Source organism: Bos indicus x Bos taurus, chromosome 8, assembly GCF_003369695.1.
Source record: "Bos indicus x Bos taurus breed Angus x Brahman F1 hybrid chromosome 8, Bos_hybrid_MaternalHap_v2.0, whole genome shotgun sequence".
In the NCBI taxonomy this organism is placed as follows: domain Eukaryota; kingdom Metazoa; phylum Chordata; class Mammalia; order Artiodactyla; family Bovidae; genus Bos; species Bos indicus x Bos taurus.
Genome location: NC_040083.1, coordinates 112,295,788 through 112,312,417, shown reverse-complemented (window position 1 = coordinate 112,312,417; position 16,630 = coordinate 112,295,788). Strand labels below are relative to the sequence as shown.

General features: G+C 53.4%; 1 protein-coding gene across 1 annotated transcript in view; it reads left to right on the top strand.

The window, feature by feature from the left end:
- SNTG2 (syntrophin gamma 2) overlaps positions 1-16,630 on the top strand; it is a 77,697-nt gene that overhangs the window by 22,530 nt on the left and 38,537 nt on the right. The window contains exons 6-9 of the mRNA XM_027550246.1: positions 472-515; positions 628-669; positions 4,076-4,163; positions 6,145-6,236. Coding sequence (XP_027406047.1) covers positions 472-515; positions 628-669; positions 4,076-4,163; positions 6,145-6,236 — 266 coding nt within the window. The remainder of the gene's footprint in view (positions 1-471; positions 516-627; positions 670-4,075; positions 4,164-6,144; positions 6,237-16,630) is intronic.

The following is a 16,630-nucleotide window of genomic DNA, read 5'->3' as shown; positions in this document are numbered from 1 at the left end:
TTCCCACATCACACATCCACACATGCACGTGTGTGCATGACCGTGCACACGTGCACACACAGATACAGTCACCTGTGCACACATGCACACATTCACCCACACAAACTCCCACATGCACACACATCCGTATGCATGCATGCATATTCACACATATGCACACACTCATACTCAATGTGCATACCTGTGCACACATGCACAGACTGCCTCTCACAGGCACATCCACATGTGTGCACACACACTTACACACGTGCACACACAGATGCCCACACTCACACGTGTACCCATAGGCACACACACATACATTAACCTACACAGGCTCCCACGTCCACGTGCATGCACACACACGTGTGCACACACTCACACACCTGCACAGACTGTACCGGTGGCTGCATACTCTGCTTCAGCCACCACCAAGGAGCGTGATGTCTCTGAGTCTCTGTTAACACTGTTGCCCCTTTTACGACCCTGCAGCAGACCAGACAGGGATGTTGTTCGTAGGGGACGCCCTGCTCCAGGTCAGTATCTTGAACTTCAGTCCTTAGCTCTGTTGCATGTTAGTTCCTGTTAGTTCTGAACTGAGACTTATCAATTATTATCCTCAAAATTCTTAATTTGTCATCTTTTCAGGTTAATGGCATCAATGTAGAAAGTGCAACCCACAAAGAAGTGGTAAGTGTGTGGTTTTTTTATGGATGTTGTTCTTTTTATTAGATATTCTCTTATTCTAATTATTTTGTTTCTATACATGCATTTCACGCATGTGTTCATAGGGGCCTCTCGGGTGCTGTAAAAGGTAGATTTGGTGGCTCCTATTTTGAAGATGGGGGCTGAAATTCAGGGAGTGAGGAGCCCTCCCAGGTGGCCTGTGTCAAGCCTGTGAGGGTCCCTCTGGCTTTGCGTGCTCATCCACCTTGGAGGCCATCTCAGAACACTCACCTGTGGTGCCCGTCTGGGATGCTGGCCCGTGGACACGGGGGTCACAGGCTTTGCCCCAGTGCCTTTCCAGATGTGAACCTTGGCCAAGGTCGGGTCAGGGTCCACAACGCAGCATATTAGTGGTTCGTTACTAAGAAGGATTCCTTTAACTCTCCAGGCATGGAGGTAAGATATACAGGCTGGATGGGACACGTGGTTTAAGGTTTAGGTTCAAATGGATGACGTGTAATTTATTTCCTAAACCTAACATTTATCAGTTCTGCAAAATTGATATCAGTTCTGCAAAATATTTATCTGCAAAATATTCTGTAAAATATTTCTGCAAAAGCTTGCTTTCTTAAGGTGAGAATACACACAGTAATTCAAAAAGAGACAATGCACAGCCAGGTAACTCTATCCAAGCCCCCAGGAGGGGGAAAGCATTCATCCAGCAGAAAAGCTTCTGAGTAAAAGATGTGTAAACTTAATACACAGAGCTATCCCAATATTTGACTAATATAAATATACCTTTTGGACCAAATTATCAAATTATAAGTCCACAGTCTTATGTGATACAGAAGCCATGCTTGAATCAGTGTGGCTAATGACATACATGATCTCAGCTTTTCGGGTTCATGAAGTTCATAAAAATATTAAATTTGTAGAAGACCTCATAAATCACACAGTTTCACACCCTCATTTTTCTAGATTCAATTAATACTAAAAGGGAAAAAGGCAGTTCTGCTCAACCAAAAAGCTCCACAGAATGAACTCCTGCCTGCTCGTTGCCTCCTGCCTAGCAAAGCCTCACGGCTTCAGGGTGACAGAAACTGTCCATGTCCCGCTGCTTACGGCACCATGTCCCCATCCACACTGACACACGAAATTGGAGCAGCCCTGGCAGGGGGGAACTTTACTTAATTTTACTGAGCAAATTCTGAGACCTCTCACCATTCAGAGAGCAACGGAAATCGACATTTGGAAAATTGCTTGGTCTGACTTGCATGCAGAGGTTAGTGATAGCAGGGAGGCGGGGATGCTGGGGTGACGGGTGCCCCTGCGGGTGCCCCGGCCCCACTTGTCTGCCTTGGAGCCCCCAGCGCAGACCCGAGCCTGACGTCCACAGAGGCCAGAGTAGGGTCCGTGCTTGATCTTAGAGGATCTCAGAAGGAGAGATGGTGCAGAACTGCGTTTCTATGCAACATGGTCAGAATTTTTTTCAAAATATCAAATGTTAAATTAACTTCTAGTCCAGTATGGCAGTCCAGGGTCTTAGATGCTATGAGAGCCATTGATTAACAAAATGCCATAATCACCAAAAAGGCACTGACTCACTTCGTGAGGCCTCCTTTTCAAGTTGAAATGGGTTCTTTTTTATACGTGTTTTAGTCACGCACAGCTGCTCTGCTATCGCTAAGGTCTCAGGCCAGATCCTGAGTTCTGCTGGTTTTGAACTCAAGAAACCTTAGAAATAAAGCCTTCCCTTGTGTTTAGAAAATGGTAGAAACAGAATCTTCCAATTCCAAGCTGCAGCCCAGCCCTCACCCCTGAACCCTCTGAACCCCTGCACCCCGATCCCAGCATCTCGCACGTGTGGTCGCGCTGGTCACTCAGCAGATCAAAGTGTGTTTGGTAGAAGGTGTCCTGCGGGAGCTGAGGCTGGTTGCTTGCTTCTCCAGGTGTGCGTGAGTGTGCATGCACACACAGACGTGCAGATCCACATGACAGAAGCAGTGGGTGAACTTGACCCTGGAGAGAGTCACAAATCTCAGGCCCTTGCTGTCCAGGTGACGCCCGGGTGTTCAGCGTAAAACTCCATGAGCTGAGGACCCGGCAGCTTCTGTGGGGCCAAGCCCTCCCCGGGTGTGTCCCCCACCCTCGGACACCCACACCTGCAGGGCATTGCCCGGGGTTAGAGGAGGGAGTGCGGTGACCCTGCACTTTGATCAGAATCGCCTGGGGACAAGTGGCCAGGGGACAGGAGACACGTGTCAGCCGGGAGGGGCTGGGGTGGTGCACTCCTGTCTCTGGGGCCTCGGCCTGGGCAGAGGGTGGTCCCAGAGAGCCCCCAGCCGCCAGGCCGTCCGAGCAGAGCGTCCGTCTCATGCTCACGGTGCTGTCCTGCCCTCCCTTCACTCAGCTGACCTGGGCTCGTGTGTTCAGCGGGGTTCACAGGCCAAGGCACAGGGGCGGGGGACGTCAGGATCTGGGGGGCATGGAAATGTCCCCGGGTGAGAGGAAAGGCATTCCTGGGTTCTCCGGGCAGAAGCCGGTGGCTATGCATGCGAGGGCCGGGCACCAAGGTCATATGGAGGCATCGGGGACGTTCCCGAGGGGGCCGGGGTGGGAACACTTATAGCTGCTTATTTCTGGGCTGTGTCTGCTGTGTCTGGATCGAGGTGGCCTAACTGACGGGAAACACGTCAGGCTTTCAAAGCTGTCTCCAGAGCTAACGTGGGGAGCTCTGTAACTGCACATGAAAGCCTGAGCCCGGGGGTGGGTGACCTTGTAACCGAGAGGGGCGACGTGATGCACGCGGTTTCTCCAAACCAAAGGGTCGTTTCAGCTCTGAAGCTCGTGTTTGCAGTTTGCAGCATCACAGCAGATGCGCGGGCCTGTGTGCCAGTGTCTGAGATTTGGCGATTGGTACTCCGCGTGGGTTTCTTCCGTGAGTTTGGTTTCGGGCAGGGGAGTGTCTAGCGTGCGGGGAGCCTGGCCTTGGGCTTGCACCTGTGTGTGGATGAGGCACAGAGCTGTGTGCCTGGGGACACACCGCATCTGTTCGTCCCCCCAGGGGAGGCTTGCAGAGCTTCCAGAGTCTCAGAGGTAATCGTGAACACTGGCTCCTCGAGAGACAGGCGAAACGTGTAGCGGGAGTGGAAGTGTTAGTCGCTCAGTCGTGTCCGACTCTCTGCGACCCCATGGACTGTAGCCCGCCAGGCTCCTCCGTCCATGGGACTCTCCAGGCAAGAATACTGGAGTGGCTTGCCATTTCCTCCTCCAGGGGATCTTCCCAACCAGGGGATAGAATTCAGGTCTCCTGCATTGCAGGCGGATTCTTTCCCGTCCGAGCCCCCCGGCAAGCCCTGGTGGGGATGCACGCTTTCTTTCCGTGGTCCCTCTGTAGTGGTAAAGTGGCTGTCCTTTGTCACACTGACAGGTGCATCTTCTGAAAAATGCTGGCGATGAGGTGACCGTCACTGTCGAGTACCTCAGGGAAGCACCGTCGTTTCTGAAGCTCCCGTTAGGTAAGTGGTGGGGCTCATGGGGGCCGACAGCTTCCTCCTCACCTGTTGTTTTTCCTGAGACGTCCTGCTGGGTAACACGCCCGCAGCCTCTTCAGAAGCAGGGATCCCACGGTCAGGATGCTGTGTGCATCCTGCTATCTCAGAGGGATAGACAGACAGGCTGCCCACACTTGTCTTCTGGCCACACAACCTCGGGTGGGACGGTAAGGGGGGCGTGAAAGAACACGGCCTCACTCTTGGAGTGGCTCCTCGACGGCCTGGACACGTCAGTGTGAAGACCCGTGAGTTCATCAGGTTCCCCCGAGCCCGCTGGAGCTCTGCCTGTGCGGTCTAGTGTCTGAAGGGAATCTGGGGTGATGGGCACCTGCTTCACCCAAACTGTGCCGGGGTCCTGAAGGCGAGCCTGTAAACGGGCTCCTGACTTTTCAAGAAGAAAACTGAAATCACAGAAGTAACTTGCACGACATCCACTAACTTTCCTCATCTGTGAACTGGTGGTAATGATCAACAACCACCACACCAGGGGCTTGTGTCTCGGAGGAGTGACTGCAGCATCGTGGCCGGGCTGTCAGCTCCGTCCTCCGCAACACGGACGCTGGTGACACGGGAGGGACCCGTGTGCATCCTGCTCCCCTTCAGGCGCACGCCGGTGCTCGCAGCCCCATCTGGGGTGCAGATGAGGGCGGTGTGGGGCCCCTGCTGAAGTGCCCTCAGCTCCGGCCAGTGCCTGTCGCTCGGGGACTTCACCCCGTAGAGTCAGGTTTTGTCACCTTCCAGGAAAGTGGGAAATCTGGATTTTAAAGCAGTGTCTGGGTTTTGATTAAGCAAACCCATGTGCCGGTCAGACTTGGCTTCCCAGCTGGTCTGGAGTTTTTGCCTAATATCACTTATCCCCCAGTAGTTGGCTTTTGATGGCTAATGTTGGCCTTGAAACTCTTCAAGCTAAAGGAAAACAAAGGACATGTGATCCAGGCAGGCAGCAGCTCTGACCGTCCACGACCGGCGGGGCCCTTCCCGTCGCGTCTGAGAACAGGAGAGGCGGGTCCCCTGGCTCTCTCCCGAGATCGCCCACTGTGTGTGTGGAGGGGGCAGGGGCAAGCCTGAGCGTAGTGGCTCCTGGGTCCTGGGGCCACTGGCACCTGGTCTGGCATCTGGCGAGGGGTCCAGACACGTGGTCGGGGCTGACGAGGCAGGAGACTCGTGGCCACAACTGTGTCCATGTGCAGTGAGCACTGGTCTCACTGTGCCCCCTGCTGCCCCTGACCACCCAGAGCCACAGGGGCAGGCAGTGGGGGATGTATGGGGACAGGCCCACAGGCTAGGGGACATGGGGACTCCTTTCCGTCCCTGAACTTGCTGAGAGCGGACAGAGGGCTTGAGATGGACGCTGACTTGGCCCCCTTCCCCGCCCCTCCCTGTCCACCCGGGTCCGCGCTCCAGGCCCAGCTGTGGCTCCCTGATGAATCCAGAGCTGCTTCCTCTTTTTACAAACATCGCTTTCCTCAAACTCACCTTGTCTTCCTAGTTTTCACTAAAGCAGCTTGCAGTGAAAGATAATCAAATGTGTCAAACAAAGAAATAATATCCAAGTTATCATCAGAAAGTCAAAAATAACTTAGGAAATTAGCATCGTTATCCTAGCAATGGGGAGTGCAGGTTCGTGAAGCCATGGGGGCTGGGGATGGGCGGGGGGAGGCTGCTGTCTCCCTGGGCCTGGGGAAAGGCTGACCTGCCTGCCCACTGCTGCGCTTCCCGTGGGCCCCAGACGGGCGGCTGGCCGTGCAGCGGGGTGAGGGCCACGCTGGCTCACAGCACAGGGGCCAGTATGTTCTCTTCCAGACCTGGGGATGGCTCACGCTGCTTAGGGTTCTAAGTCCATCCTGTTCCCGTCCGCTTCTCCCAGGCTTGTCGGGGACCCGCCGGGTGGACCTGCAGGTTAGCCCCGGAGCCGTGTCTGCAGCACAGTCTGTATTGTTCACAGGGTCCCCGGGACCAGCCAGCCAGCCGGGCAGCGGGGCCTCCTCGCCCCTCTTCGACAGCGGTCTGCATCTGAACGGAGCCTCCAGCAACACGGTAAGCACGCGCCTCCTGTCTCCTTTAACCAGCCTGTGTGTGGTTCCCGAGCCATTCCTGGTGTCTCCTTGGGTGTGTGACAGCTTTCCTGTGTTCTCACGTGGAACCGAATTGTCAACCGCTCTCCGCCCAGGTGCTGCCTCTCTCCTCCCCTCCGCGAGCAGGAGTCTGCTCAGGGCTTCACCCCAGGCTCCGTGTTCTCTTCCAGGCCCAGGGATGGCTCACACCGCTTAGGGTTCTAAGTCCATCCTTGTTCACATCTAGACCCCGGCCGAGTGTTTATGACAAGTGGAATCTCGGGCACACCAGTGACCTGAGCAGAGTCTTGGTCACACCAGCGACCTTATCAGGTCCAGATCCCGGCCGAATATTTATAACAAGCGGAGTCTCAGTCACACCAGTGCTGCCCACCCAGACCTGAACCTGAACCTTGTCGGGCCCATCCACACCCTCACCCACTCCGTCCTGGCGCCCCGCCCGCACCCTCGTGCTCCGCCCTGGCCCCCTGTTGGTTGGTCACTGCTCATGTTTCCTTCACAGAGGAAACAGAGGGGTTACTCCTGCATGACTTGATCGTCCAAAACGGTTTTCCTTTTTCCGGAGAGATGACTGGTGCTTCCACGAGACGTGCTCGGAGACTGGGTGCTGACCTGGGCCTCTGAGGGGCTCTGGGTGCCGGAGTGACTGGTGCTTCCACGAGACGTGCTTGGAGCCTGGGTGCTGACCTGGGCCTCTGAGGGGCTCTGGGTGCCGGAGCACCTGTGGCAGATGAATAAAGAGCTCAAATTAAAGAACAAAGGATTTATGATGATAAATAGCTGATTTTCTAAGCTAAAATTTTCAGAAGATTAATGCAAAAGGCTAGGGTCATTGCAAAGAACTGAATGAGTCAGAAGTGTACAGGAACAGTATATTGAAACTGAATTTTGCAGAAATTATAAGGAAACACATAAGAAGCTTTTACATAGTGGTTGCAAGTGAAGAGCAGATTAAAGAGAAAAAGTAATTAAAATGAATACATTTTAAAATGTTAAACAAACATTTAAGTTAAACAATGACTTGAATCTTCTAGATGGAAGGGAGGCTGGTCTCCCAGGCAGAGATAATGAACGAGTGAACGATAGAATGATATTTAACGGTTTAATTAAAACATAAGGCACATGCTGAGAAGTATTCAACTTTGAAATGACAGCTTAATAAATGTTACAGCACCATGGTCAGAATATAGCACGTCGCCAAAATCTCACACTGCTGCTGCTGCTAAGTCGCTTCAGTCGTGTCCGACTCTGTGCGATCCCATAGACGGAAGCCCACCAGGCTCCCCCGTCCCTGGGATTCTCCAGTCAAGAACACTGGAGTGGGTTGCCTTTTCCTTCTCCAATGCATGAAAGTGAAAAGTGAAAGGGAAGTCGCTCAGTCGTGTCTGACTCTTCACGACCCCATGGATTGCAGTCTACCAGGCTCCTCCGTCTATGGGGTTTTCCAGGCAAGAGCACTGGAGTGGGGAATCTCACACTACATCCCCCTCAAAAAATTACCATTGTTTAGACCTCAATTGCTATAGATTCATTTTATCTGTATTTGAGCTTCATGTAGAGTCATACTCGCCTCTCTGACTTTGTGACTGAAAGTCGATCTTAAAATCCACCAGCAAAAACAGGTCACTTATGAAGAATGACACTTTCGTTAACAACGTATTTCTCAGCAGTGACAGTGGAAGCTGCAAAGCAGCCCAGTGCATAACATTTTCAAAACCGTGGAGACAAAAGCCATCACTACTGGTCTATCTCTGCATTCCTCGCAAAAACGTGTTTCCAGAACAAGTGAAAGTACAGACTTGTTCTTAGGAAGAGGATCTGAAAGAGTCACTAACAGGCTTTCACCAGGACACTCTCTAAAGGCCACATTTCAGGAGGGAAAACACGAGGGATCCCGGAAGCGTGTGGAGGTTAAAGGAGGGAAGTCTGTGGAAAGTAACGCAGTCACTTGAGTTAGGCTGGCAGGTGCCAGCCCAGCACGGACTTTCGCAGAACGTCTGTTTTCTCTCGTGCAGCTCGGGAGCCACTTTCCGTTGCGTTTCCCACCAGCCGCTTCTGCTCCCGACAGTCTTGGCCCAGGAAGTGAGGCGCCTCCGTTCACGTTAGTGCCTCAGCTTGATGGGTCGTCAGGTCACATCGGGGCGTTGCGTCATCTCTGAAGCCCCCAGTCCTGTATAAAAGATACCATGTGTTTCTAAAAATAGTATTTGCACACTCCTCTCTTATTTTCATCATGCGCTTCGGTAGTTTATTGACCTTTGTCTTGAGTAGATTCTGGTAGCTGTAAAGACTTCAGTTGTCTTCCAGACAACCTCCCGATGAAGAGTCTAAGAATCAGGCCCTGTTTTTACTCCACCATTCATGTTTCATGAGATGTTTTTAATCTTATCATCATAATAATGACTTCTCATTATTATGATAATGCTATATGATAATCCTAATAATGATTTCAATTAGAAGAATATAACAGTAATCTGCTATCAGATATTTTGATCTGCTTTTAAATTATTGTATTACTGTAACACTTAAAAATGTATACAACTTAATTTAGATACTCAGCTGTCTTCGTGAAATGAATTAATTTCATTAAAATAACAAAGTAGACATTTCCACTCAAAATATATCAAATTCAAATAGGAAAATTATTTACATTTTTTGTGGCATGCAGAGACCGTACAGTACAGTGCTGCTGTCTCATCCCTGAGGTGTGTGTCTTAATTCAGCTGCAGAAAAATATTTGACAGTGACCCTTCTCCCTCAATAGTAATTAATACGTGATGTCTAATTGAGCCTTTAAGAGGTGCTCTTTGGAGGGAAAGCCAAGCATTTCAGTGAGAAACACGCTCGACTGGGGTAAGGCTGCGTGTGAGCGCCTGTGTGAACCCGCCTGTCTGCCCTTGGGCCCCGTGACCTGCGACCTGCCCTCGGCCAGCTCAGAGACACGCAGAGCCCACTGCTGCGCGAGGTTCCCGGGCTGCCGTGTCCACACGCAGTGTTCTGCCGGGGGTCACGCAGGGCGGTCCAGCTGTCCAGGGAGGGCCGGGCCCCTGAGAGTCAGGTGCAGACGTGTTTAGTTAATGCCAGTCCGTCTGGACAGGAGGCATTCTCAAAGGAAATTAGCCCTGGAAATGCAGTGAAAGCTGAAGCTCTGTCACAGAAGTGGTTTAGTTCTGGGTCTACTTAAATTCAGGTGCAGACGTGTTTAGTTAATGCTAGTCCGTCTGGACAGGAGGCATTCTCAAAGAAAATTAGCCCTGGAAATGCAGTGAAAGCTGAAGCTCTGTCACAGAAGTAGTTAGTTCTGGGTCTACTTAAAGCAGCATTGGGAAGAAACGGGTGCCTCTCAAGCCCCCAGGGCCCGAGGCACGTGCTTCCTATCTGCGAGGGACATCACCACCGTCAGGAGCAACACAGAGCAGCTCACGACCAATGCCCACCACGCCTGCGGAGGCCACAGCCGCTGTGCTGGGGCCACGGCCCAGCTGCACCAGCCTCGAGGCCTTCCGGGGACAGCAGGAGATCTTGGCTCTTTCTCCCTAAGGAGCTCCCAGGTCTCCTTGCAAAGCCCCCAGAGTGCTTCCCTCCTGCAAGCCCCAACTTGCTGGCCCTAGAGGCACCCCCACTCTGCCGCCCAAGGCTGGGGCCCTGGGCACCATCATCCTTAGACTTCGGGTGTAAGTCCACCAGTCTGTTCTGGACGCCTGGGCACTCAGCCGGGGACTGTATAGTGCCCGGGGCCCAGTTGGCAATACGGCTGCATCCCTCCTATCCCCAGGATCCGCCCTCTCCCACTACCCCCGTGGCCTCAGGTGGCTCCTCCAACTCCCAACATGAGCAGGGTACCCCATCACCCCTAAAGCTGTGCTCTGGTGCCTGACATCCGTTTCTTCTCCCATCCCCCCCCCACATCAGTGGGCACCAGCTTTACATCCAGTTCAGACGCTGCAGGCAGCCCAGGCTCCCAGCCCCATCCCTGGGGGACAATCTGCTGTGATGGCCACTCCCCAGAGATTTTCCATAAGATGCCCCGTGTCTTAATGTTGGAAGACTTCTCCCAGCAGCGGGTGACTGGCCGGGGAGATGGACTCACAGCCCCTGGGACTGTTACGATATGAAACATGCCTTCCACTGGGCGCTCGTCTGGCACGGGCTCTGGGTTCAGGGCAGTCCCGGTGCCTCCTCAGGAAAGGCTGGCATGTGTCTTGGGGCTGACCCTCTCAGAGCAGCAGTCCAGGGTGGTCTCTGGGTGCATGGAGGGCCATCTCCTTCCTTACTGACTCCAGAGCCATTTAGAAAGGGAGTAACAGAGAGGGGTGCTAGGGAAGCTCTTCCCGAGGCAGGGACTCCTTTCCTGCCCACCTCATGTGCGACCCCGTAGCCCCCGAGACTTGAGGAGGCAGGTGGGGTGCCTGGCACCGGGGCCTCTGGGCTGGAAGCTGGACCCGTCCCTCTGAGGTCACCAGGGTCATGTCTCCACTCCACACCCGCCTCCGAGATGGATGTTTCTCTGCTTGAGTGATGGAAAGCCAGAAGCCTGCAGGAGGCTGTCAGTGAGTGGTGTGGCGTCTCTGCATGTGGCATTCGTCTTGAAAAAGCATCTTCCTAACAGACCCACCTCCAGCACCGGAGTCGGTTGTGAATGCACTGCAGATCTGAGGGTCGTCGGGAAAGACTTGAATGTACGAGGTGAGCGCATTCAGGATTCCAGAGGAAGCGACTGTTTATGGTGATCACTGACCGCACGCTACACAGGAAAGGAAGTCTTGTCTTCTCAGCCTTCTAGATGTTTACAAAACCTGAGAGGGTCATGAGCCTGGACGCCCTGCAGTCCTGGCGTCTGTGACGTCATAGAGAGCAACACAGAGAGCTTCAAATGTACGATGGAGCCAAAGGAGAGTAATGGATCAGGAGAAACGAAGCTTACCCGGGAATGCAGACTGGGCATCCAGATTTAACTGACAGCACAGCACCTTGATTTATCTTGTTACAAAACTGGAAGTGACTCAGATCTCCCTCAACAGGTGAACGAAGCAAGAGACGCTGGCACACACAAACAGCAGATACCGCTCAGCGAAGACAGCGAATAATCTGCTGCTGTAGTTCAGTTGCTCGGTCGTATCCACGTCCTTGTGACCCCATGGACTGCAGCACGCCAGGCTTCCGTGTCCTTCACTACCTCCCAGAGTTTGCTCAAACTCATGTCCACTGAGTTGGTGATGCCTTTCAACCATCTCATCCTCTGTTGCTCCCTTCTCCTCCTGTCCTTAACCTTTCCCAGCTTCTGCTGAAATACACAGAAACAGAGATCCTGTCACTGACTTCCTGCCGAGAGAATGAAGCTACACACACAAGTGCCTCCTGTACGATTCTGTACGTAGAAGTTCTGGAAGAACCAGAGATACCTGTGGTAATGGAAGTCAGAGCGCTGGGGAACAGGGAGGTGTGCCCACGCTCGTCCCAGCTCATATTCGTGATTCAGGGATGGTGTGATCATGGGGTGCACAGGTGGAGTGCTGGGGAACAGGGAGGTTTGCCCACTCTTGTTCCCAGCTCGTATTCATGAGTTCAGGGATGGTGTGATCGTGGGGTGCACAGGTGGAGCGCTGGGGAACAGGGAGATCTGCCCACGGTCATCCCAGCTCATATTCATGATTTCAGGGGTGGTGTGATCATGGGGTGCTCAGGTGGAGTGCTGGGGAATAGGGAGGCCTGCCCACACTCATTCCCAGCTCATATTTGTGATTCAGGGATGGTGTGATCATGGGGTGCACAGGTGGAGCCCTGGGGAACAGGGAGATCTGCCCATGGTCATGCCTGCTCATATTCGTGATTTCAGGGGTGGTGTGATCGCGGGGTGCACAGGTGGAGCACTGGGAAACAGGGAGGCATGCCCATGCTCGTTCCCAGCTCGTATCCATGAATTCAGGGATGGTGTGATCATGGGGTGCTCAGGTGGAGTGCTGGGGAACAGGGAGGCCTGCCCACATTCCTTCCCAGCTCATATTCATGAGTTCAGGGGTGGCAAGATCGTGGCTTTAAGGCAGCATCCTTGGCTGACACTCACCCCGTGGAATTTCTCCCTGTTGGAGCGCCACTGCACCTCCACTCAGACTCTCCAGCTCAGAGACACCAAGGCGTCTCCAAGGCGTCTCAGGGTCACTGCTCCACGGGCTGGTGGGTCACGCTCGAATGTCTCAGAACCAGGGTTGCCCTTGGTTCCTTATTCCCTGCGCCTGTGATGGCATCATAAGTCAGAAGGAAGCGTGTTTTGTCCCCACCTTCCTCCAATGCAGGAGACCCGGGTTCAGTCCCTGGGTTGGAAAGATCCCCTGGAGAAGGAAATGGTAAACCACTCCAGTATTCTTGCCTGGAGAATCCCATGGACGGAGAAGCCTGGTAGGCTACAGTCCACGGGGTCGCCGAGAGTCGGACACGACTGAGCGACTTCACCTTCACCTTCTCTGAAATCGGCTTCTTGGGTGGTGATGGCAGGAGATGGTGGCGTGGCACCTGAGTACCCTGGGCTGTGTCAGGGGTCAGGGGAGCTGACAGGTGCAGCCCAGGGCGCTCCGCCCAGATTGGGAAGCAGCCTCCTCACTTCTCCACCCTTAAGCTGATGTCCCATCTGGGGCAGAAGTTAGACTCATGATTCTCTAGTTCCTGCAGGCTCTGAGCTGTCTTCTGATGACATGGACTGGCTCACAGAGTTTTAGCCTACCCAGCACTGGAGCGGCCTGATCCATGACTGCAGCTCCTAGACGTCTGTCCGGGCCCACTTCTCTGGTGTCCATCAGGAGGGGAAGCTCCAGGCTCCTGCATCGCTGGCACTGCCACCGTTTTCTCCTAGACCCAGGCTCAGAGCTGCAGGGGGCAGGCAGCTTGTGTCCTGCAGTCTCCAGGGATGGAGAGAGCTCGGAGCTGACCCCAGACGGGCTCCCTCTCTCCTGGGCATCCCTGACCCGCCTCTAGAGTGAGCTCAGAGCTGACACCAGACGGCTTCCCCCTCCCCACCTCATCCCTGGACCCACCTTTAGAGTGAGCTCGGAGCTGACCCCAGACGGACTCCCCTTCATTCCCAGGCATCCCTGGGCCCGCCTCTAGAGGGAGCTCAGAGCTGACACCAAAGGGCCTCCCCGCCTCCTGAGCATCCCTGGACCCGCCTCTAGAGGGAGCTCAGAGCTGACACCAAAGGGCCTCCCCCTCCCCACCTCATCCCTGGACCCACCTTTAGAGTGAGCTCAAAGCTGATCCCAGACAGGCTCCCCGTCTCCCTGGCATCCCTGGACCCGCCTCTAGAGGGAGCTCAGAGCCGACCCCAGATGACCTCCCCCTTCTTTCCCACCAGACCCACCGCCTAGGAGGCTGTTGAGCATCACTGAAAACCCACTGATCTACAGAGACCTGGTGTCTTCCTTTGGCCTCATGGTTCTTGGGATTATTCAAAGTATTTTTCTAAAGGAAACCCCAGGAAAATCTGACACGAAACTCTGGGCTTGTCAGTTGCCTCCAAGCGAGAAGCGTTCCAAGGCAGAGGAAACAAAAAGCCTCCTATATATAGTCTAATGCCAGATGTGCTCAATGAGTTATGAAATGCCACCTGTTTTATAAAGGAAAATGTTGCTTTTCTTAGTGGGAAATTGCTTTTTATCCTACATTTTTAAAAGTAGATTGAAAATGATTTTATAAAATAACCATATTCCTAAGCTTATTTGAATGTTGCTTACTCTATACTGGAATCCATTATGACATTTTAATTTTTTTTTTTAGCATGGACCATTTTTAAAGCCTTTGTTGAATTTGTTACAATATGGCTTCTGTTTTGTGTTTTGGTTTTTTGGCCATGAGGCGTATGGGATCCTACCTCCCCGACCAGGGATTGAATCCGCATCCCCTGCGGTGGAAGCGAAGCCTTAGCCCGTGGACCTCCAGGAGAGTCCCCAAACAGCGTCTTTACGTGGTGGTTTCGCAGGCTGGTTCTAATAACCGAATACTGATGCATGTTTGCGTTGCAAGTTTGAATCAGTGAGAAGAGCAAACCGCCCTCAAAGAAAATGCACAAAAACACGGTTCTTAATGAACTCTTACACCATAAACATAGTGTGTGAGTTCAACTAGCCGTGATAAAATTCAGTGAAAACTGGTGACTGAAGACATGCCCCAGTGTATGAGAAATCACAGCTATTTCTTACACAGCAGCAGCAGTACATGCAGGCAGAGGGGCGTCCCAGGAAAGCCAGCATGAAATCCGTGGCACAGGGATAGACCTGATGCTTTCAGTGCTGTGCTCGCGTGACCTCGAAAGCAGGATGTCACCAGACGTCAGCACGCAAAGCAGAAAGAGGGCCCTCCGTGGCGATTCATGGAGTCTGCCTCACACCTCTGGTCTTACAGTGCCTTTGCCTTTGAGCTACTGGCTGAGGACTTAATAAATAAAGAACGTTCGGAGGACACCCGCGCGCAGCCTCTAGTTGCTGGGGATCCAGGCTGCGTCTCCAGAGGCCACAGTGGACAGTCCTTCCTGCCCCTCCCAGCCCCGGTGGCCCTGCGTCCTGGCCGGCGGCCTCATGGCTCCCGGGTACACCTCGGTCTTCACAAGGCCCCCGCTCCCCTGTCCAGGTTCTGCCTGTGTCCCTCGGGTAAGGATTGATGCCACCATGTTAGGGCGCCCGGACAGTCCAGGGTAAACTCGTGTCACAGTGCGTCCACGCGTGCGTGCTCAGTCACTTCAGTCGTGTCTGACTTGGCGACCCCATGGACTGTAGTCCGAGAGGCTCCTCTGTCCATGGGGTTCTCCAGGCAAGAATCCTGGAGTGGGTTGCCATGCCCTCCTCCAGGGGATCTTCCCGACCCAGGGATCGAACCCAGGTCTACTGCGTCTCCAGCATTGCAGGCGGCTTCTCCACCCACTGAGTCACCTGGGAAGCCCCCCATCGCAATACCATTAGTCTAATCAAACCTGGAAAGACTTTGTCCAAATAAGGCTCCGGGATGGGACCTGCTGGGTGTTATCCCGGAGTGTCAGCTTTTCGGCCCGAGACGGTTGAACGCTCACGGGGAGTTTGGCCTGAAAGGAGTCATCCCTGTATACAGCTTGCTGGCCTTGTTGGAATTTCATTTTGCTTTGGGGTAGAATTGATTAGCGATGCTGGGAGACTTTCAGGTGCACAGCAAAGTGATTCAGTTACGTGTGTACCTGTGTCTGTTCTTTACCGAATTCTTTTCTGGATCAGATTGTTTCAGAGTGCAGAGCCGGGTCCCCTGTGCAGCAAAGCAGGGCCCAGGGGAGTGGCCCCACAGAGCTCTAGTGTCCTCGTGTCCTGAGCAGGTCTGCCGTCCTGTAAGAGCACAGCCCCAGCCCCACCCTTCCGCCAGCGGGCCCTGCGCTCAGCAGGGAGACCCTTCCCCAGCCCTCACAACAGGCAGCACAGCGCTGGGTCTGGCCGCCCCCAGGGCAGGGCCTTCCTGCTGCTCTGGGCAGGGTCTGGGGTTGCCGCCCTGGTTAGTGGCTTTGCCTGCGCCCTGGGGATGTGCACCTTGTTCTGTCCGCCTGTCCCTGAGCCGGGACGCCTGCCTTTGTCACCGGAAGCCACAGCTGCTCCAAGGATGCTTCTGGAAAGGGAGGCAGACAGGGCTGCAGCTGTCCCCTGCCGGGGCGGGATGCCGCCGGCCCCGCCCGCAGGACCGGGACAGACCGTCTCTGACCCTGTGGCTCACTGGGCACGTGTGGGTGTCACGTCTCGGAACATGGTTGTTTGCGTGGCTTCATTCAGCCTTTCGAGCATCTTCCTGATAGCTTATGGTGAATGAAGTGGGGATTCATGATTTCTGAAGAAAAAGATTTATTTTCAAGACCAGGGACCAGGCTTGATCACTTGAGAGCTTTTTATGTAGCAGAGTTTTATTAAAGAATAACAAGGGACAGAGAAAGCTTCTGACACAGACATCAGAAGGGGGATGGAGAGTGCCCCCCTCGCTAGTCTTAGCAAGGGAGCTGTGTACTTTTTCAGTCGGTTATTACAATAAATCAAAAGAGGGTCTCAAGGTTGTAAAGATCCTACCAGACCCACTCCCACAATTTACATGTTAAGATGACAGGATCAGTCCGTTCTTAAGAAGGAGAAACGTGTCTTCAAACAGATACATTGTTGTTACATAGCCATTGGTACAGAGTTTAAGATGAGTTGTTTTGTTGTGTAATCATCAGCTCTGGGCTTAAAGAAAAAAAAACGTTTTATGTGGCTAAGGCTAAGGAAGGTAGAAAAGAAAGTTTGTCCTTTCTTCCTCCTTGAGAGCTCCGATCCCTTTCCTCTCTTGGGGGACCCTGAGTTTCTTATCCACCTAAGAATTAATTCTCAC